At 41.8% G+C, this 23,403-nt stretch overlaps 1 protein-coding gene and 1 pseudogene across 1 annotated transcript in view; both read left to right on the top strand.

Annotated features, from left to right (window-relative positions):
* The window catches only part of ACOXL (acyl-CoA oxidase-like), a 341,854-nt gene that overhangs the window by 163,167 nt on the left and 155,284 nt on the right, over nt 1–23,403 (top strand). The window contains 3 exon segments of the mRNA XM_011953095.1: nt 3,550–3,579; nt 7,773–7,795; nt 16,176–16,211. Of these exon segments, the coding sequence (XP_011808485.1) occupies nt 3,550–3,579; nt 7,773–7,795; nt 16,176–16,211 (89 nt within the window).
* Nucleotides 21,014–21,915, top strand: LOC105519654 (annotated as a pseudogene).

The raw sequence follows: 23,403 nt of genomic DNA, 5'->3' as shown, positions 1-23,403 counted from the left end.
AGGGAGGGAGGAAGGAAGGAAGGAAGGAAGGAGAAAATTGAGGCTCAGAGCAGTTGGGTGGACCCAAATCCCACCAGGGGTTTTGAAGGCTGATTTAGCTGACCCTAGAGCCCATGTTGATATGGTGAAGCTACATCCAGAGGAGGAGAGTGGGAAGCCAGCCCCGGAGCACCTGGGGAAGCTCTCCAAACAGGCTCAGTTCAGCTTTGCTCTACGGAATGAGCAGAAGTCACTGGGTGAATGAGACACACTTACTCTCTGCATTTGCACACAGGTCCTACTGCAGCTTTACAAGCCTCTTAGTGTTAGGAAATCCCTACTTCCTAAAGACAAGGTGCTAAACTCCATAGGGCTTAGTGCTTCTGATACCCCAAACCTGACCTTCCTATGGATTCTCTGTGCTGATAAAAAGGCAGCTTTTTGCCACAGCAGACGCAGCATATTTAGGGCCCGGGACGCAGGTATGTCCTGGCCTGGGGCTGCAGGGTCTCTTTGGATTTTATTTGTTTTGTTAACAGTCATGAGCACATCCTATATGTGTAGATACCTTTATTAGTGCTTTACATGGAGTAACTTAACTAATTCTCAAATTAAGTGAATACTATTATTAGTCTTACTTTACACAGGAGGGAAACTGAGGCCAGAAAGATTAATTTGCCAAAGTTTAAGTGCTAAAAAGTGGCAGAGCCATGCATTTTTTTTTTTTTTTTGAAACTGTTGCCTAGGCTGGAGTGCAGTGGCATGATGTTGGCTCACCTCAGCCTCCACTTCCCAGGCTCAAGCGATTCTCCTGCCTCAGCCTCCCAAGTAGATGGCACGTACCACCACACCCAGCTAATTTTTGTATTTATAGTAGAGACAGGGTTTCACTATATTGGCCAGGCTAGTCTTAAATTCCTGACCACAAGTGATCCACCCGCCTCAGCCTCCCAGAGCGCTGGGATTAGAGGCGTGAGCCACGGCGCCAGGCCTCATGCTTTTGTTTTTTAACTTTTATTCTAGGTTCAGGGTTACATTTGCAGGTTTGTCATATAGGTTAATTGTGTGTTATGGGGGTTTGGTGTACAGCTAATTTTTTCACCCAGGTAATAGCATAGTACTGGACCCAACTATGTTTTTTATCCTCACCCTCCTCCCACCCTCCATCCTCAAGGAGACCCCAGTGTCTGTCGTTCCCTTCTTTGTGTCTGTGTGTACTCAGTGTTTAGCTTCCACTTACAAGTGAGAACGCGGTATTTGGTTTTCTGTTTCTGTGTTAGTTCGCTTAGGATAATGGCCTCCAGCTCCATCCTTGTTGCTGCAAAGGACACGATCTCATTCCTTTTTGTGGCAGTGTAGAATTCCATGGTGTATCTGTACCACGTTTTCTTTATCCAGTCTATTATTGATGGGCATTTAGGCTGATTTTATGTCTTTGCTATTGTAAGTAGTGCTGCCATGAACATACCCGTGCATGTGTCTTAATGGTAGAATGGTTTATATTTCTTTGGGCATACAATCAATAATGAGATTTCTAGGTCCAAGGTAATTCTGTTTTAAGTTCATTGATAAATTACCAAACTGCTTTTCACAGTGGCTGAACCAATTTACATTCCCACCAGCGGTGTGCAAGTGTTCCCTTTTCTCTGCAACCTTGCCAGCGTCTGTTATTTTTTTGACTTTTTAACAACAGCCATTCTGACTGGTGTGAGATGGTATCTCATTGTGATTTTAATTTGCATTTCTCTAATGATTAGTGATGTTGAGCATTTTTTTCATATGCTTGTTAGCCGCATGTATGTCTCCTTCGAAAAGTGTCTGTTCATGTCCTTTGCCCACTTTTTAACAGAATTGTTTGGTTTTTACTTGTTAATTGTTTAAGTTCCTTCTGGATATTAGACCTCTGTTGGATGCATAGTTGGCAAATATTTTCTCCCATTCTATAGGTTGTCTGTTTACTCTGTTGATAGTTTCTTTTGCTGTGCAAATGCTCTTTCATGTAATTAGGTCTCATTGGTCAATTTTTGTGTTTTTTGCAATTGCTTTGGCACCTTTGTCATGAAATCTGTGCCAAGGCCTATGTCCAGAATGGTATTTCCTAAGTTATCTTCCAGGGTTTTTATAGTTTTAGGTTTTATATTTAAATCTTTAATCCATCTTGAGTTAGTTTTTGTATATGCTGTAAGGAACGGGTCCAGTTCCAATCTTCTATGTTTGGCTAGCCAGTTATTTCAGCACCATTTATTGAATAGAGAGTCTTTTCCTCATTGCTTGTTTTTGTCATTGTTGTCGAAGGTCAGGTGATCAGAGGTGTGTGGCCTTACTTCTGGGCTCTCTATTCTGTTCCATTGGTCTATGTGTCTGTTTTTGTACCAGTACCATGCTGCTTTGGTTACTGTAGCCTTGTATTATCATTTAAAGTTAAATAATGTGATGCCTTCAGCTTTGTTCATTTGGCTTAGGATTGCCTTAGCTATTCAGGCTCTTTTTGGTTCTGTATGAATTTTAAAATAGTATTTTTTTTTTCTAATTCTGTGAAGAATGTCATTGGTAGTTTGTTAGGAATAGCACTGAATCTGTAAATTGCTTTGGGCAATATGGCCATTTTAACACTATCAATTATTTCAGTCCATTAGCATGGGATTTTTTTCCAATTGTTTGTGTCATCTCTGATTTCTTTGAGCAGTGTTTTGTAATTCTCATTGTAGAGATCTTTCACCTTCCTGGTTAGCTGTATTCCTAGGTATTTTATTCTTTTTGTGGCAATTGTGAATATAATTGCCTTTCTGATTTGGCTCTCAGTTTGGACATTGCTGGTGTATAGAAGCTACTGATTTTTGTACATCAATTTTCTATCCTGAAACGTTGCTGAAGTTGTTTATCAGCTCTAAGAGCTTTTGGGTAGATACTATAAGGTTTTATATATCTAGAATTATGTCATCTGCAAACAGAGATAATTTGACTTCTGCCCTTTCTATTTGGATGCCTTTTATTTCTTTCTCTTGCCTGATTGCTCTGGCTAGGATTTCCAGTACTATGCTGAATATGAGGGGTGAAAGTGGCATCCTTGTCTTGTTCTGGTTCTCAAGGGGAATAGTTTCAGCTTTTGCTCACTCAGTATGAAGTCGAGAGCCATGTCTTAAACCCAGAGACCATGTCCAAAGCTCATGCTCAGACCACTCTGCCATATGCAAATTGAGTTGTGCTGGCTTCTGCCCTCTCTGCTTCAGAAAATTGCAGAGTCCTCCTTAATGGGATGAGCACAGTTTGGCTCTAACTTGTAACTTTCCAACTATGTGAATTTGGGTAGGTCCTCACTTCCCAAGCCTCAGTTGCCAGGTATCTATAGACATGCCTTGCTGAGCTGCCCAGTGGTTAGCGTTAGTTGGGGTGGACCTTCCCATGGTGGTGGAAGTCAACCACCAGGACCAGACCCTTCTTTTCCTATTAGTCTTTCTGAGATTTCCTGCTATTTCCCCCTGTTGTATAGCCGAGAGAAGTGAGGTGGGATTTGGTTAAATTACTCACCCCAATCCCCTTTGGTGAGTCAAGGAGAGGCTGGAACAGGAGTTGGCAGAGCTCTGCTCTTGGCATGCAGCTGTGACATTCCCAGTGGCCAGTGCTTCATGCTTACACATGTTCTGCATTTCAGTCTCTAATCTTCGCATGTAAGGGGAGAATCAAACTGGCCTCATTTGAACGTGATGAAAACCCTTCACCTGCCCTTGTGGGAACGCTGCCTGAGAGCCGAACTCTGCTGGCTCTGATTAGTCATGTGAGGCAGGCCTGGCAGCTTCGCTTCATTTCCCACTTTCTTGCTTTAAGGATTGGGTGGGGTCAACCAAGTTCTTCAGACTGTTGATATTTAGTTCTACTTTCACATTGCCTGTTTTCTCCATATTCAAGCAAACCTAGATTGAATTTCTAAACTCCTCTGAGAGAATAATAGGGGAAACAGCCCTGGATCTTGCATTTCTGGAGAGGGGGCATTCTGAGAGATGGGACAGGTCCCTTATCATGGAAGGGGAGCTGCTGGTTTTGGTGTGGTTGGAATCTCATGGTCAGGGCTCTGTGATCTTGGACTTTATCAAGCCTCAGTTTCCTTCTCTCTTAAGGCTCAGAACATGGTAGATATTCAATAAAACTTGATTCTCCTTCCCTTCCCTTTTGCTGGATGTAGTAACAGATCACACTGAAAGATCTGAACTCTTTCCCCTTGCCTTCTCCCCCTCTGCCACCAGGACCCATTAGACACACATGGGAGCTGCCTGATTGGGGTTCCTTGGATGTGGCTTTGGACCATGGAGGAAAGCCACCTTCTCAGCCACTGTTGACACCAAAGCATGGGGGTCTATAGGCCTGGGACCTGAACACAACACAGGGTCTCCACTGCCCCTCCACTGGGGAGAGCTGGAGCTCAAGCCCAGCTGCTGGCCTTGGCCCTGCACAGTCACATTCTTCACAAAGACCTCCTGCAGTGTCTCCTGGCCCTTGTGTTACCTGAGCCCAGATGCCCATGGCCAGGGCCTGTGCCCTCCATCTTGGCTCCTTTGAAACCAACACCAGAAGGTGCCACTCCTGCGTCACTGTGCCCTCAGGGCCAGTCTCCACAGCAGGACTTTATGTCTTCCCACATCAGTGGAGAGCCTTCTCATCTCTGCCCCTAGCTGCCCTGTTTCTCCTCAGTGCGTTCCAGAATTTCACGAAGAAGAACAGAAACGGCCAAAGCAGAGTGAAAAAAACATCTACAAAATTGGAGCACAGTGAAGTCTCAAAAAAGCTCTGCAACCCAGCACAATGATAACGTTATCAGCAAACACGCACTGATCCCTCCTTTCACATTAGACGCAGAGCTGCTCTTTGCTTCTTGGAGATGTAATCCAGCCGGGCAGTGACTGAGCGATTATATTTAATGATTGCATAGGGAACGCCGAAGCAATTGCAAGTGTTTGTAAATTTTTTCAGAAAGTGATGTGAGGCAGAGCCCTTTGCTTATTCAGTAGACTTTGTCCCAGGACTAACTCCTCAGGGACATTCAACACCACCTCATTTATCTGGCATCAACCAACCCTTGGAACAGAGCCAAGGCCTGAAATAAACAAAACAGATCTCTGGGAATCACAAAGAGATGTTGCAAAGCCCACGTGCTGCAGCTCAAGCCCTTACTCCACTCCTGAAGGAGCCTGTGGCCTCTGTTCCTGGTTGTTCCATGTGGCTCCTGGTTTCTGTGGGCTGTAGAGGAAGGGCAGAGGGATTGTGAATGTCGACAGCTAAGACCACTCAGGGGCCAGGGACCAAGGAAGATCCAGAAGAACTATGAAAAAAAAATAGACTGAAAAATCCAAGAGCACAGTGGGCTCCTGCCCAGCCCTAGGGGGAACTCAAAGCTCATATGGAACAGTCCTCCAGGCAAAGTGGGTACCAGCCAAGCAGCAGACTGGTGCGAGCAGAGACAGTCATTCGGGGGTCTCCCCTCCGACCTGGATGCTGTAGACTTACTATTCCCTGGAGTAACATAGATAGTGTTTGTTTAAATACTTAGCTTCTCACAGCAACCCCCAAGACATGTACGTTTCACTACAGACCAGTAGGTCAGCCTGACTTAGATCTGATGTGGCAGAGGCCCTTTTGCTCCCTATACAATTTCTTAAGAAGCAGAACCATGAAAAATTCTGGCTGGTGCTTGGGTCATGAATAGCTGAGTCCAGCTGGCTGGGATTGCGTTTATGGGCAGGACAGGGTTGAGCTGAGCTTCATCATAATGCCAAGTGACTTGTGGGTAGGGTGGAAGAAGTTCAAGCATGGTCCGTACTCAGAAGGTCCAAGGCTGGATCTGGCAAATCTCCCAAGAAGGATCTGTCTGGGGTCCAAGTGTCAATATGGCCCCATAGTAGAAGGGCCTTCTCAGTGGTTACCATGACAACTTTATCAGCCAAACTCTTTTCTCAAGAGTCTCCTTTTTCCAGGGCATCAGCTGGTTTCTGACCAACTCCCTTTCTTTTTATTTTATTGGTCAGAGATCTCTTTTTCTGGAAGGGTCGAGAGCCTTCAAGAAAAATCCCAAAGTTCTGGGGCTCTGGATTAAAGCCTAGGCTTCCCCTCTCCTCTGCTGTTATTTTCTGAGCATTCTGCTGACCCTAACCTATTTGGCTACAGGGATTTACAAAGACAGCACAATAAAAATCACCTTGTGGTTATAAATGATTCAACTTTGAAAGAACCTTGCTCCAAGATTAGAAGAATCAGCTCTTGTTTTTTGGAAAAAAAAAAAAAAAAAGAAAATGCATTTTTGACTCCCTGACATTCTCTTGAGTCCCTGCTATGAAGAAGCACTAAGGACATATATAGATGTTGTCACCTTTAATCCTCCAATAGTACTGTGAGTAGGAGTTATTATCCTTAGAGTTTTCCCATGGAAGGACGAACAAGGCCAGAAGTGAGGTGTTATTTCTCCAAATCTACTAAAACACAGAGGCAAAGTTTCTACAGGCCTTCCAAACTAAGGCTATTATCCCTAATTCAGGACCTTGTCCCCTTTTTTGGCAGGTGGTAACTTTCTTCCCTGGCCCTCTGGGTTCCGTGTTAATGAATGTTCTACACTTAACCCTCATTTAACATAAGTCCATGGCTTTTAAACAATCCTCTGTCTTTTGATGTTAATTTGTGGTTACTGGAAAAAATCGCTCCCTGGTGAGAAAGTCCGTATGTCATCTTTGTGAGAGTCCTAGGTTAGTAGGTTCTATCTTGTCAGGCAAATTAGAGGGGGAGAGTAGCCAGCAGTAAAACTGACCCTCATCACTGATAAGGAAAAGAGAGATTGCTAAAATGACCCAGGGATAATCCATTTTATTTGGCAGCATTCCTTTGAGGGTCTCAGCCCAACATTTTTAAGGGCATAAACAAGGCGATTATAAATTTCATAAGGAATGGATAGCAGCCAGACATATGAGAGAATAATGGACAGAACTGGCATAGATCCTGGGCCAATTTGCCAAATTTTGGATCCACTGTATGTTGTTTAACTTTCTCATTTTACTCTCCCTTGAGCCAGTTCAATCCAGAAGGATTCACCCTGTGTCCCAGCAAGGAAACCAGAAGGTTGGTGGCAGGGAGATGAAGTTTTACAAGTTGACTTCTGAATTTGTGATCATCTTAGTCAAGATCATTTGGGATGCAAGTAAAAGAGATCAATTATAAACTTTCTCCAGCAAGAACGAAGAATCAATCTTAAGGAGGAAGAGGTGGGGGGGTGGAGAGAGAGAGAGAAAGTTCTGGAATTTAGCTCTCATGAGAACCAGGGACTGGAAAGGGGTCTGGAGTCCCTGACTCCATGCTAGGGGGTCTCTCTCGGGACCCATGGTCTCAGCCTTTGCCCCTCTTGGTGTCTGCCCATTCTTGCTCTTCTCTGCATTTGTGACTGTCCATCGCTATGGAATTTAGAGCATCTCTTTTCCAGCCACACTCTGAGATGGTGTTTCTCAGATCAAATGCTGAATCCCCATCTCAGTTGAGTCAGAGTCCTTTCCAACTCAGCCCTGTCTGGTTAGGGAATGGGGTCATGTGTCATGAACGTGCCGGTGGATGCCCCATCTCTGTCGGTGCTAAGACAGTTCCCAAAAAATAGCAGCTGAGCAGATATCTATTATAATGTGTGTGGTAGTTTTTTAAACATTTTCTAATACTGTGAAGCTGGTGTATAGAAATGGAGTTTAATTTTGTATGTTGATCTTATAATCAACAACCTAGTTAAATTGCCATATTAATTCTAATGATCTGTTTGTAGTTCTTTTGAGTTTCCTATGAAGATAGTCCTATTGTCTGAGAAAGATGTTAGCTTTAGTTCTTCCTTTCCAATCATTTACATTTGTTTCTTTGCCTATATTATAGAAGTGGCAAGAACTTCCAATGCAGCGGTTAAAGGAAGTGGTTCATAACAGTCACCTGTATTTTATCCTTGACGTTAAAAGAAATGTGTTTACTATTTCACCATTAAGGATATTATTTGGTGTGGGACTTGTGCAGATATTCTTTATTATGTTAAGGAAAAGCCTGTTTTACTCTTCATTTATAAATAGTCTTGTGCATATCTGGATTTATTTGATTTGTTTTAAAATTTAAATATAGTCATTTTATGGAAATTATCTGCATTTATTTTATTGAGGTGATTGCAAATTTTCTTCCCTTTAATCTGTTAATGTGGTGAATTTACATTAACAGATTTTCTAATGTTAACAAATCTTACATTTCAGGATATATACAACTCAGTCATGATGTATGTGTGTGTATTTAAAAAGCTGCTGATTTCGTTTGCTGATATTTGTTTAGGGTTTTCTGCTCTGTGATTATGAATGAGGTTGGCCTCTGCTATTCTTTTCTAGGGGTGTCCTTAATCTACTTTGGATATCCAGGCTACATCACCCTCATTAAATGACTTGGTGGTGTTCCTTATTTTTCTGTTCTCTGGAAGAGTTTGTATAGAATGAATTATCTGTTCCTTGAATATTTGTTTCAAATATAACTATAAGGCTAAACAGACCTTGTGGTTTCTTTCTAAGAACATGTAAAATGATTGATTCTGTTTCTTTCCTGGTTATAAGCTATTCAGGTTTTCTGTTCTTCTTGAGTCACTTTTGCTAATTTTTATTTTCCTAGTAATTTGTTCGTTTCTTCTTATTTTTAAAATTTATCAACCATGAAGTCTATGATACCCTTTGCTCTTTTTAACCCCTGCTGTATGGGTAGTTACGCCCCTTTGCCATTTCTAATATTGTTTGTTTTCCACAACCACCTTGTCACTTGATCTATTTTGTATATTTTTTCAAATAATATACTTTTGGCTTTGTTGATCCTCTCCACTATATCTGGTTTTTCTATTTCATTGATTTTTATCTTTATTACTTCTTTTCTTCTGAGACAAGGTTTCACTGTGTCACCCAGGCTAGAGTGCAGTAGCGTGATCTCAGCTCTTGGGCTCAAGTGATCCTCCCACCTCAGCCTCCCAGGTAGCTGGGATTACAGGTGTGTGCTATCATGTCCAGCAAATTTTTAAAATTTTTGTTGAAATGGGGGTCTCACGATGTTGCCCAGGCTAGTCTCAAACTCCTGGGCTAAAACCATCCTCCTGCTTCAGCCTCCCAAAATGTTGGGATTACAGGAGCGAGCCACGATGTCTGGCCATTACTTATTTTCTTCTACTTTCTTTGGGTTTATTCTCCCTGCTCCTCCTGTAGTATCTTAATTTGAATGTTATCTTATTTTCTCCATTTTTCTTTTTCTATTATTAACATTTAAAGTGATAAATTTTCTTTTTAAGTGCTGCATTGGTTATATCAACCATGATTTGATATATAAGATTTTCAGTTTATTGATTCTAAATTTATTTTAATTTCCATGGTGACTTATTTGACCTATGAATTCATTGATTATGTTTTTCAATTTTCTAATGTCTGGTGTTAAAAAAAAAATAGCCAACATTTGTTGAATTCTTACTATATGTCAAGTATCTGTCTTCACTCTTTACATTCATTAACATAAATTCTCACAATGACCCTACAGAGAAGGACTGTTCTGACCCCAATATTAGGTATGTGAAAAATGGGACACTGGGAGTTTAAGCAAGTTGCCCAAGATCACACAGCTCCCCAGTTGGCGGAGCTGAGATTCAAATCCAGGCTGTTTGGCTAGGCAGTGTAACTACCGTACACTAGTGATTTTTTTTTTTTTTTTTAGTTAGAGTTCTTGTTGTTGTTATTATCGTTATAATTACTGTTCTACATATATATATATTTTTTTCAATTAATTCCATCATAGAGAAAACAGCCAGTGTCATTTTTCAAAAAATTTCAAAAAAATTTTTTGAAATTTTTTTATGGCCTGTTCTATGGTCTAGAGGCTGGTCAGTTTCCATGTGTGCATCAGAGGAGTATGTCTTCTGCAATTGGATGCAGGGTTTCAAAGGTGACCAATAGATCAAGCTTCTTAGTGGCATTATTCAAATATGCCCTATTCTTACTGAGGTTTTGGCCTGACTGATCTATCAATTATTGAGAGATATGTGCAGAAATCTCCCACTGTTGAGAGTGGATTTGTCAGTGTATCCATCCATTTTTATACTGCTATAAGGAACTACCTAAGACTGGATAATTTATGAAAAAAAAAGGTTTAATTAACTCACAGTGCCACAGGCTGTACAGGAAGCATGGGTGGGTGTCCTCAGGAAAGTTACAACCGTGGCGGAAGGTGGAGGGGAAGCAATTATGTCTTACCATGGCAGAGCAGGAGTGACAGAGATAAGTCAGGGGGAGCCGCACACTTTTAAATGATCAGATCTCGTGAGAACTCACTCATTATCATGAGAACAGCAAGGGGGAAATCCACCCCATGATCCAGTCACTTCCCACCAGACCCCTGCTCCAGCTGGACATGAGATTTGGGTGGGGTACACAAATCCAAACCATATCAGTGACTCTTTGTAATTCTGTCAATTTCAGTCTCATTATTTTGACATTGCATTATTAGATGTTCATAAGTTTTAAATTGTTATATTTTCCTAGTGAATTGAGTCTTTGATCTTTATGTAGTTGACTCCCTTTATCAATAGCAATGCCTTAAAATGTGTTTTGTCTAATATTAACATAAGGACAAAAGCCTCCATTTGGTTGGCATTTACCTGTTATATCCTTACAGTTTCAACTTTTCTGTGTTATTGTGTTTATGTGTCTTATAAACAATGTTTGTCTATCTTCAAAATTGAATCTACCTTGATAATCTCATTTTATGTTTAGTCCAAGTAATTATTGTCATCACTGATATATTTGAATTTATGTTTTCCATCTTACTCTTATTTTCTATTTGTTGAGTCTTATCTCTGCTTGTTTGGACTTACAACCTTCAGCTTTATGGTGTTTATTTTCCCCTTTCCATTTTTCCCTTTTCTGGTTTTCACTCTACTTATGCTTATTTTGTGGCCACCCTAGCAATTTTAACACGCACATTTAACTTACAAAGTCTAAAGTTAATTATTAGCATTTTTTTTCCCCAATAATAGAAGAGCTTAGATTGCTTTAACTAATCATCGGCTCCCACCCTCTAAACTACTGTTGTCCACTACTCCAGTACTGTGTTTTTAATCCCACAAATTAGCCATCATATTTATTATTATATGGAATCATTTTTTCTTTAGAGTTACCACCTTTTACCAATTTCTTTGCTCATAATTCCTTCTTGCATCTCTGTAGTCATTTCCTGGTTTCTAGAGTACTTTCTTCTAAACACCATTTAGTGTGGGTCTGTAGTTTTTGTCTGAATCTGTCTGTTTCATCTCAATGTAGAAAAATTACATATTGTTTAGTATAGAATTCATTGTTGATATTTATTATCTCTTAACACTTTGAAGTTTTGCTTATCTGGATTTCCTTGTTGCTGAGGAATCAGCTATCTACCAGTAATTTTTCATGGCAGTCTATTTTTTCTTTCTGTTTCTTTTAAGATATTTTATTTGTTGTCATGACCTATGGTTTCACTACAATATGTATAAATATAAATTTGGTTGTATTTTTCCTGTTTGGATTCATTTGAGGTTGGTAAGTATGTGGATTTGTGTCACTAACAATTCTGTAACATTTTAGGCCATTGTCATTTTGAATATTGTTTTCTTTGCATTATCTCCTTCTAGGCATATTAGGCTAATACCAGTATCTGCTGCCTCTGCAGTTTTGATTCTGTTGATTTTTTAATCTTCTGCTTATCTTTTATTTGCCCTTGTGTTGTGTGAGCAGCCTGTGAATAAGTAGGTGGATGCTGCAGTGCTAACTGCCTCTTTCATTCTCAGCCCTCGGCAAGCCCTTCACTGTCTGCCTCCATCCCTACCCCCAGCTAGTCCACCTCTCTCGCGCGCGCGCGCTCTCTCTCTCTCTCTTTTTCTGTCTCTTGCCACCTATGGTCTGTGCCCCACTCAGCAGCTGGAGTCATCTTTTAAAATCACAAATCATCTGATTCCAAAGCTTAGAATTTATTTTTAACTTTACATTTCACCTAACATAAAATAAATCCCCAAGATGGCTGCTGAGGCCCCGGGTGACTTGACCCCTGTCTGCCCCCAAAGGCTTCTCTTTGGGCCCCTCCCCCCTCACTCATCACCTCCAGCCCAGCCTTCTTTCCAGGCCCTGGCCATTCTGTGCCCCTTCATGCCTCAGGGCGTTTGCACAGGCTGCTCTCTCAGCTGGAACAAGCGTCCTCCCATTCCCAGATTGGCTGAATTCCCTTATTTAAGTTTCCAAGTTAAGCAAGCCCTCTGAAATCCTTCTCTGGCATCCAGGTTGGAGGAGGTCTCTCTTGCTATTTGTTTTCTTACAGAGCCTCCCTGCCCCCATCTTTTCCTTTCTGGCATTTGCCACGGATTTTTTTCTTTTTCTTTTTTTTGTTTTGAAATGGAGTCTCACTCTGTTGCCCAGGCTGGAGTGCAGTGGTGCGATCTCAGCTCACTGCAATCTCTGCCTCCCAGGTTCAAGCAATTCTTCTGTGTCAGCCTCCTGAGTAGCTGGGATTACAGGCATGCGCCACTACACCTGGCTAATTTTGTATTTTTAGTAGAGACGGGGTTGTTGGTCAGGCTGGTCTCAAACTCCTGAACCACCTGCCTTGGCATCTCAAAGTGCTGGGACTACATGCGTGCCACAGATTTTTAATTGCCTATTTTATTTGTCCACCTGGCCAATGCCTGTCTCTCCCATGAGGACAGGGCCATGGCTATAGTTCACTATATATACGCTACTATGGGTAGCGTAGTCCCTAAGATAGAGGGAGCCTTGGTATGCATTCGGTGACAGAATCCATGAAGGAACTCCCTCCTGCCCACTCTGTCCAGCAAATAAATCATGGGAGTGCAGGGCAGCAGCGACAGGGTCCCCTCAAAGCATGCAGCAGGATGGGGCAACCTGCCATCACTCCACTGGACTCAGAATCCTGAATTCAGGAGAGCCAACCCAGATCTCAGCTCTCACAAGGCAGGTTGCAGTGACTCTCCATGCTCCCAGATCCCCTCACGTATGGGTTCTACACCTGTGGGCACGGTGGAGGGCACAGGCGTAAAATTAGTGCCACCCGAAGACACGGTGCCTCCTGGTTGGTGGATCAGTCTCTGTATTTTTAATTGATCTCCTCGAACAAATAAGATAAGATTGATTTCATGTTTTGTCGTCTTCAGATTAACAGAATTTACTCTCATTTGTTTAAAAAAGGGGAAAGAACACCTGTTTCTGATTTGTTCTGATACATTTATTAAATGTAATCATATACTAAAAAATTCAGCGATGTAAAAAAAAGCAGGGAAATATTAAACTTTCCATGTACAAAGTTTGGATCATAAAATATGTTTTGTGGGGCTCTCACTGAAACGGGACACAACCTTCATGACACTCACAATTAGTTGCTGAGAGGCTCGATGTAACCCAGAAGGCAGAGAGTGGAGGAGCTGTCTACCGAGTGAGCTCTTGCTTCACAGAGCCCAGGTTCTGGCTGCTTCCCTCTCTGAGAATTCCGCTGGCATTTGGAGCATGGGTTTAGAGTTCCCTCTGTCTATCTCATGTTTCTTTCTCTCCTTCTTAGGAATAAAGTAAGCTCACGGAAAATCTTACTTTTTGTTTCAGATGGAACCTGTTTCTTGTGTACCACCCTTTTATTTCCCACTACCCGTTGACCCCACCAATAAACAAACGAATATCCCCACTCAGGAGTCCAATGTAGAAAGGAGAAAAATTTCATTTTGTGATGAAAACCTAAGATACTACTTACTCAGTGCCTTGGGTTGATGGCTTAGGAAAGGGCTTCCTCAGACTCCAAAAGATTTGTTCATGTTGGAGAAGCAGTTAACATTGATTTATCTCTGGTCAGGAACAGACACGGTTCAAGCTGACACTTCCCACATGCTGTGTTTGTCTGTGCTGGCTGCTATACAAAGTGCCATAGACTGGGTGGATTAAACAACAGGAATTTCTGTTCTCACAGCTCTGGAGCTGGAAGTCTGGGATCCAGGTGTGGGCAGGGTTGGATCTCTTCTGAGGCTCTCTTCTTGACTTGTGGATGACCATCTCCTGCCTGTGTCTTCACACGTTCCTCCATGTGTGTCTGTGTCCTGATGTCCTCTTATAAGGATGCCAGTCAATATTGCTTTAGGGTTGCCCAATTGCCTCGTTTAATCTTAATTACCCCTTTTAAGGTCCTGTTTTGAAATAGTCACATTGAGGTTGTGGGGGTTAGGACTTCAACATAAGAATTTTGTGGGGGACCAGGGGCAGTGGCTTATGCCACCCAGCACTTTGGGAGGCTGAGGCAGGTAGATCACCTAAGGTGAGGAGTTTGAGACCAGCCTGGCCAACATGGTGAAACCCGTCTCTACTAAAAATACAAAAAAAAGCCGGGCATGGTTGCGGGTGCCTATAATCCAGCTTATGCTGGAGGCTGAGGCAGAAGAATCGCTTGAACCTGGGAGGTGGAGGTTACAGTGAGGCAAGATCGCGCCTCTGCACTCCAGCCTGGGTGACAGAGTGAGACTCCATCTCAAAAAAAATAAAAAGGAATTTTGGGGGGACACAATGATGTAGCCCATAGTGTCTGTGTATGCATGCGTGTGCACATACACACACACATACACGCGCACACACGCATGCACATGCGCACACATGCATGTGTACACACGCACACATGCACACGCGTGCACCCAGATGCACACACACACACTCTCAGGCATACGCTCTGTACTTTTCTATAGGCCTCTTCCGGCTAAATTTTCAGTTTTAATCTGAGATAGAGCAAAGGCCCAGTGATTAGGTCTTGCGATGAAACGATTCCCAACAGAGACATATGAGGTGAGAACCCCATACACCTTCAGCGAAGCATCATTGGCCACGTGTCAGCTGTGGGGAGACCTGACTGGCCCAGCACGCAGGCCAGTATGTGTGTGGAATGGTCCCTGACAACTGGAGCAACCACTGTTGGTTCAGGGGCCCTCACGCTGCAATCAGCACCACCTCAGCTGGGAAGGACAGGGATGTGGTTTTAGGGGACTGATTCCCCAGGCTTCCATTCAGTCGGCAGCTCCAAATGGACACAGAAGCCTGTGAATCATGTGTGATGTGGCAGCCTTCCTGCTGCGCAGGCATCTGTGGTACCGTGGTTCAAGCCAAGACAATTCAGAGGCTGAGAGAAATGAAACCGAATCCCCAGGGGACTGAGGGAGCCCGTGGGCATCAGATGGAAGGAAAATGCCCCATGGCAGGAGTGGGAGTGGAGAGCATGAAATGCAGGCATGGCAATTTCCCCAGAATACTGTGGACTTCCCTGGACAATGACAATGCCACAGAGGACCCTGGGCATCCTGGGACACCAAGGAGCCTGCGCTTCCTCCTGGGCAGATGCAGGTTCTCATCTGTCGGCTCCTGGAGGTCTGCACTGGAGAGGAGAACATTTGGCCCCTGGCATGACTCCCTGTGGAGCAGTCCCTGCCCTGCCCTGGGAGCTAATGGGTCTTTTCCACCTGCTGCAAAAATAGACTGGGAAGAGGGAAGGTGGCTGGGCCTTCCAGGGTGGCTCTCCCCACAGGAGCAGGACTGATGCCTGCAAGTTTTCAGGGCTCTGAGGGTGGCAGGAACCCAGAAATCCAGGCTTCTAGGACCCCTGTGGCCATTTTCAGAAATGGAGCAGGTCCCCCAGGCATGAAGGGTACCTGAAGATTCAAGAATATGACTGCCCATGGGCCTCTGTGACTTGAAAATATTATCAGGGCAAAACTTGTCATTCCTTATTCAGAGCTAAAGTGCTCATTGCACATACTCCTGGGAGAAATAACAGGACAGTCAGCTCTGACGTGACGGACACAGGCAGAAGTGATTTGTGGAAGTGGGCTTGGACAGAGGAAACAATTCTGGAGATTTAACTGGGAGAACAAAGAGCTGGAAGAAGGAGGTAGTGCAGAGGCCCTCAGAAGGGGAAGAACCTGGGGCCACACAAAGTCAGGCTTTGCTTCCTTCATGTTTTACTTGGGACTGAACTTGCTTTCTCCTGTGTAGCTGATTCTCTGGTTTGTGTGCAGAAACACTGCCAACACTGCCATTTAAATAAGGATTTCAGAAAGTAAAAGGGAAAAAAAATACTGGAGTGAGAATTTATGGTGCAGAGTATTTAATGATATTAACATGCAGAGTGGCAATTTAAGACATTTTGCTGCCTCTCAGGGAGTTTTGTAGGTATACAGGCTGATTTTCAGAAGGGTTGCTGGGGGTGGGGGAGAAATCATTTGCCTACATATGGTGAGGTATAATCACTAGTACCTTGGCATTTATTAGAATTTGGAAGAAAGATGGAAAAAAATCAGTCTACTTTATTGAAATCTTTTGCACAAATGTGACACAACCATTTTCTTTTTTTTTCCTCTCTTTTTTTTTATTATACTTTAAGTTCTAGGGTACATGTGCACAATGTGCAGGTTTGTTACATATGTATACATGTGCCCTGTTGGTGTGCTGCACCCATCAACTCGTCATTTACATTAGGTATATCTCCTAATGCTATCCCTCCCCCTCCCCCCACCCTGCAACAGGCCCCAGGATTTTAAGTAGAAATCAATCAAGTTTGGCAATATTAGGCCTCCACATCCACAAGACTGACATAATCAATGTTACTCTAAAACTCTGTAAAATACAATCCATTTTAAGCACATTAGCATATTTTCTGGAAGCAATATGAGATTGAATGTTCCCCTTCCTGTGTCCAAGTGATCTCGTTCAGTTCCCACCTATGAGTAAGAACATGTGGTGTTTGGTTTTTTGTGATTGGAATAGTTTGCTGAGAATGATGGTTTCCAGCTGCATCCATGTCCCTACAAAGGACATGAACTCATCCTTTTTTATGGCTGCATAATATTCCATGGTGTATATGTGCCACATTTTCTTAATCCAGTCTGTCACTGATGGACATTTGGGTTGGTTCCAAGTCTTTGCTATTGTGAATAGATGACGCAACCATTTTCAAATAGTTTTTATTAACACCAAAACAATATTCATGAACTAAAAGCTAATGTAAGGAATCAAAATTCTTACAGTGGTTACTTTGACTAGGAGAAATAGGATTTTTTCCTCTTTTCAATTTTCTGTATATTTTTTAATTTTCTGTATATTTTTTAATTTTAAAGAAAATGTGAGTCTTGTATAGTGATAGGATCGCAAATTTAAAATGTGTCTTTTTTTTTTCTTTTTTCTGCACTAGGGTTACATGATGGAAAATCAAATCTCAGGCTTAAAGTGTGACACAGATGTGTTTGCCACTTTTGAAGGTGACACTGTTGTTATGCTTCAGGTAAGATTCGGGAAATGTTTTCAAGATCAAGAGTTATCCAGAAGTCTGAAGTGTTTCATATGTTTTATCTTTATCTGATTGCCTTATTTAATTGGCAGGTGCTTTCCTGTGAGGCACTTGATATTTGTTGTAGCTGAACGGGGGCTTAAATTATTTCTCTCTTAGCTGATCTTTGACTTTGAATTATATCTTTTTGGTTTAAGAAAACCACTTATACATAGTGAGTCAGATTCTTCTACTGGGAAGGGCATTTTGAAAGAGTGTGTAAGGCCCCAGAAGATGAACAAGCAAAAGACATGAAAACCCAATTTACAAAAGAACGACAATGGATCAGCCTCTTAATGATCAAGGAAATGCATGTTAGACTATTTTGCAATACTGTTTTCCTTTCTCAATCCAGTCGGCTCATGTTTTAAAGTATGTTGAAGTCCCTGTGCTGGCACAGGGACGTCCTCTTGCATGTTGCTGTTGAACCGTGTATAATTCTACTTCTGGGCTGTATTTTAAGATAACAGCCTGAAATACAGAAAACTTTAAGGCACAAACATTTTCACCAGTACATTATTTATTATAGCAATAATGTTGGAGTCCAAATTTTCAACAATAGGAAAATTATTATACAGTATAAATCATGCTCTGGTCATTCAGTGGGGAATTATATAGCGTTTAAAATAGTGCTTTCAAAGAGTGCTATTTATAACCGAAATTTAAAACTCATGGTGAGTAAAAATGATACAAAAACATACAAGTCATGCATTGCTTAACAACAGGAACATATTCTGAGACATTTGTCATTAGGCCGTTTCATCGTTGTGTGGACTTCATAGAGTGCACTCACACAACCCTGGATGGCACAGCCTTCTCCGCACCTAGGCTCTGTGGTGGAGCCTGTTGCTCCCAGGCTGCACGCCTGTAGGGCATGAGACTGTACTGAATACCACAGGCTACTGCAACATAATTTTTATTTGTTTAATGATACATAATATTTTTACATATATAAGGGATACATGCGATATTTTGTTACATGCCTCAAGTGTGTAATGATCAAGCCAGAGTTCTTCGGGTGTCCATCACCTCGAGTATTTATCATTTCTATTTGTTGAGAACATTTCAAGTCCTCTCTTCTATGTATTTTGAAATATGCCATATATTGTTGTTAGCGATAGTCACTCTACTCTGCTATGGATTATAACATTATAACTTATTCCTTCCACCTGACTGTATATTTGTACTGATTGATCAACTTCTGTTCATCCCCCCTACCCCCACACACACCTTTCCCAGCCTCTGGTATCTATCATTCTACTCTTTACTGCTATGAGATCAACTTTTTTCGCTCCCAGGTATGAGTAAGAACATGCCATATTTGTGTTTCTGTGCCTGACTTATTTCACTTCACATAATGACCTCCAGTTCCATTCATGTAGCTGCAAATGAAATGATTTCATTTTTTATGGCCAAATAGTATTCTATTATATATATATGTGTATATATATGTGTGGGTGTGTATGTATATGTGTATATATATAATATTTTCTTTGTCCATTTCTTCGTGTGATGGGTATTTAGGTTGATTCCACCTCTTTGCTATTGTGACTAGTGCTGCAATAAACATGTGGGTGCAGGTATACCTTTGATATATTGATTTATTTTTCCTTTGCATGAATACCCACTAGTGGGATTGCTGAATCATAGGGTAGTTCTATTTTTAGGTTTTTTTGTTTGTTTGTTTTTGTTTTTGAGAAACCTCCATACTGTTTTTTATAGTGGCTGTACTAATTTACTTTCCCACCAACAGTGCCTAACGCAATTTTTATGTTTAAGCATTTGCATTTGGAAGCACATCCAAGCATAGATAAGGTGATGTGTTATGTTATGACATCATGATGGCAAAGATATCACTAGGTGATGGGAAATTTTTAGCTGGGGCACTTGACTGTATAAAGAATGTGATCATGATTTGGGGTTTTTAAAAAAGGACAATAGGGACTCCTGGCCTGCTAAGATAGAATAGCCCCAATTCCTCACAGATTTTCCTCTTCACAATTAAACTTCCTGGACAAAATACAACAGAAAGCATGGGAAGAGAAGACCCTGGAAGGGGGGAAGGAAGAAGGAGGCTACCTAGGGACTTTGGGACTTGAAGAATGAAACAGCAATAAGGTCTCTGGATTTCCTTATTGTCTCCCATATATCCCAGACAGGATACACGTCCCCTGTATCTCTAATAGGCGCACACAAAATATGCTCCAGGAGACACCTAATCCCCTAGCCTAAGGACCAGAAAGATGGTGGCCTGATGACCGAAAATCTTTTTGGTAATACCCATGCTACACCAGCCAGACACAACAAAAAAGCATAACCACTCTCCCCACCCCCGTTGACAATTTCAGCCTCACTGGGAGCTGATCTTCCACTGGATCCCTGACCTAAGGAAGCAGGCAGAAGCAGGGGTAGTACTCCTATCCCCCACCCAGTGGCCTTTGTGGGGCTGAGCAGGGAGCTCATCTTTTATCCCTGTCCTGGTGGAAACAGGTGGCGCTCAGATTCCCCACCAGAGTAGTGTCAGCAAGGCCTGGTGGCGAATCCACCCCCACTCAGCAACAACAAGAACCAATGAGGTGGCTTAATGTGGAGCCCATCACCAGTGTGCTTCCGCTACCCACCCTGGGACCAACAGGGGTCCAGCAGGGAGCTGAGTCTTTACTCCCATCTGACATCAATTGGACTAACCAGGAGGTGTGAGTAGGGACTAGTCACTACTCTGTGTTCTCCCCACCCCTGGTGTCAGTGGGCCCAGTGAGGAGCTGAAGCTCTACATCCACAAGACGACAAGAAACTGGATCAAGCAGCGTACAGCAGAGTCAGTGGACACTTGTTATAAAAGAACCAGGAAAACCACAACTTGAATGAGAAAGTCAATGGATGCTGATACCAAGGAGAATCCAATGTTGGAATTATCTGATAAGGATTTTAAAATATCCACCATAAAAGTGCTTCAAAGGTGCACAAAACTGCTACAAATACTCTTAAAACAAAGTTTTAAAATAGAAAAAAATAAGCAGATAAAAGGGTACCAAATTCAAATGATAGAGTTAAAAATATAATGCAACAAACTTGCTGTCTGACCCCAATAATAGATATGATAGAGGGTGGCATCAGTGAATTTGAGGCCAGATCAACAGAATTTGCCCAATCTGAGCAACAGAGAAGAAGAACATGAACAGAATCATAGGGATTAGTGGAACAATAACAAAAGAGCTAGCATTTGCATTATCAGAGTCTCAGAAGGAGAGAAGTGTGTTGCTCAATGTATGTAAAGGAAATACTTCAGACAATTATATTTAAAAAGTGAGGAGGGCAAAGAGACCTAAATGGAGGTAAGGTTTCTACACTTCACTCCAAGTAGTAAAACATTAATATCACTAGACTGTGATGAGATATATCACAAGTATTTACATGTAAATAATAAGACTATACAATGTGATGTTGTGATGTTCTGGGGGAAAACCTGATAGAAATGAAAGGAGAAATAGACAAATCAACAATTATAGTTGGAGATTTCAACACATTTATTTCAATGGTTAACAAAACTACTAGACAGCAAATCAGAAAGGATAAGAAAGAACTGAAAAACAGGCGCTGCTGGGCCTGCAGGTCTCTGTTGAGCAGCGGAAGCAGGTCTCTGTTCCGCAGGATGGGGTTTGTTAGAGCTGTTAAGAATAAGGCCTACTTTAAGAGATACCAAGTGAAATGTACACGATGACTTGAGGGTAAAACCAATTACTATGCTCAGAAACGCTTGGTGATACAGGATAAAAATAAATACAACATACCCAAATGCAGGATAGTAGTTCATGTAATAGAGATATCATTTGTCAGATTGCTTACGCCCGTATAGAGGGGAATATGATAGTTTGTGCAGCATATGCACACAAACTGCCAAAATATGGTGTGAAGGTTGGCCTGACAAGTTATGCTGCAGTGTATTGTACTGGCCTGCTACTGGCCCGCGGGCTTCTCAATAGGTTTAGCATGGACAACATCTATGAAGGCCAAGTGTAGGTGACAGGCAATGAATACAATGTGGAAAGCATTGATGGTCAGCCAGGTGCCTTTACCTGCTATTTAGATACAGGCCTTGCCAGAACTGTCACTGGCAATAAAATTTTTGGCTTCCTGAAGGGAGCTGTGGATGGAGGCTGGTCTGTCCCTCACAGTACCAAATGATTCCCTGGTTATGATTTTGAAAGCAGGGAATATAATGCAGAAGTACACCGGAAGCACATCACGGGCCAGAATGTTGCAGATTACATGCGCTACTTAATGGAAGAAGATGAAGATGCTTACAAGAAACAGTTCTCTCAATACATAAAGAACAGCCTAACTCCAAACATGATGGAGGAGAAGTATAAGAAAGCTCATGCTGCTAAACATGAGAATCCAGTCTATGAAAAGAAGCCCAAGAAAGAAGTTAAAAAGAAGAGGTGGAACCGTCCCAAAATGTCCCTTGCTCAGAAGAAAGATCGGGTAGCTCAAAAGTAGGCAAACTTCCTCAGAGCTCAGGAGCAGGCTGCTGAGAGCTAAACCAAACAATTTTCTATGAGGATTTTTCAGATAAAGACAATAAACTTATGGACAGCAAAAAAAAAAAAAAAAAAAGAAAAAAGAAAACAGGGGGGACTGAAAAATGTAATCAAGCAACAGGATTTAATGAAAATGGATGGAACACTCCATTCAGCAGGAGGAGCATGCATGTTTTTCAAGCATTGGTGGAACTTTCTTCAAGATGGACTATCTCCTGGGCCATTACAAAAAAACTCAGCCAATTTAAAAGAATTAAAAAGATATAGAATATGCTTTCTCATCATAATAGAATGGAGTGAGAAATCAAGAACAGAAAGAAAAGAATATTTGTAAATACTTGGAAATGAAGCAACATACTGCAACTAATCCATAGGTTAAACAGGAAATTTTAATGGAACGTTAAAAAGACATACAGATGAGTGAGCATGAACACACAACACATCAAAGTGTATGGGATGCAGATAAAATAGTGCTGAAAGGAAAATTCATAGTACTAAATGCTTATTTTAGAAAAGAGGAAAGGTCTCGAGTCATTCACCTAAATCCCTACCTCAAGAACATTGAAAGGGAAGAGCAAAATAAGTAGAAACCAAACAGAAGAAAGGAAAAAATAAAATGAAGATTATACATTAATAAAATTGAAGCCAGGAGAACAATAGAGAAAATCCATGAAACAAAAGGCTGGCTCTGAAAAGAATCACCAAAGTTGATAACCTCTAGCAAGATTGACAAAGTTAAAAATTAAGAAGGTTCAAATCACCAGTATCAGGAATGAAACAGAAGATATATCTAGAGATCAGGCCTCCATCAAAAAATAATGAGGTTGCCAGGCATGGTGGCTCACACCTCTAAATCCCAGCAATTTGGGAGGCTGAGGCAGGCAGATTACCTGAGGTCAGAAGTTCAAGACCAGCCTGGGCAACATGAAACCCCATTTCTACTAAAAATACAAAAATTAGCCGGGTATGATGGTGCACATCTGTAATCCCAGCTTCTCGGGAAGCTGAGGAAAGAGAATCACTTGAACTTGGGGCGCAGAGGCTGCAGTGAGCCAAGATTGTGCCACTGCATTCCAGCCTGGGTGACATAGTGAGACTTTGTCTCCAAAAAAAAGGAGGGAATACTAGAAAATAGCTTTACATTGATAAATTTGGCAACTTAGAAGAAATGGACCAGTTCCTCAAAAACTAGAAACTGTCTGACTCAACAAAGTTGAAACAGACAAACTGAATTGTCCTATAATCTTAAAGAAATTGAACCCTTCATAATAATATAAAAGCTCCTGAAAAATAAATCTCCTGGCTTTGTAGCCTTGGAGAATTCTATTTACCATTTAAAGAAGAATGTTGGGGGGCGGAGCAAGATGGCCGAATAGGAACAGCTGCAGTCTCCAACTCCCAGCGTGAAGGACACAGAAGACCGGTGATTTCTGCATTTTGAACTGAGGTACTGGGGTCATCTCACTAGTGAGTGCCGGACAATCGGTGC

This window comes from Colobus angolensis, unplaced genomic scaffold, assembly GCF_000951035.1.
Source record: "Colobus angolensis palliatus isolate OR3802 unplaced genomic scaffold, Cang.pa_1.0 Scaffold356, whole genome shotgun sequence".
Classification (NCBI taxonomy): domain Eukaryota; kingdom Metazoa; phylum Chordata; class Mammalia; order Primates; family Cercopithecidae; genus Colobus; species Colobus angolensis.
The sequence above is the reverse complement of the archived record's forward strand: the minus strand, read 5'-3'. Positions and strand labels throughout refer to the sequence as shown.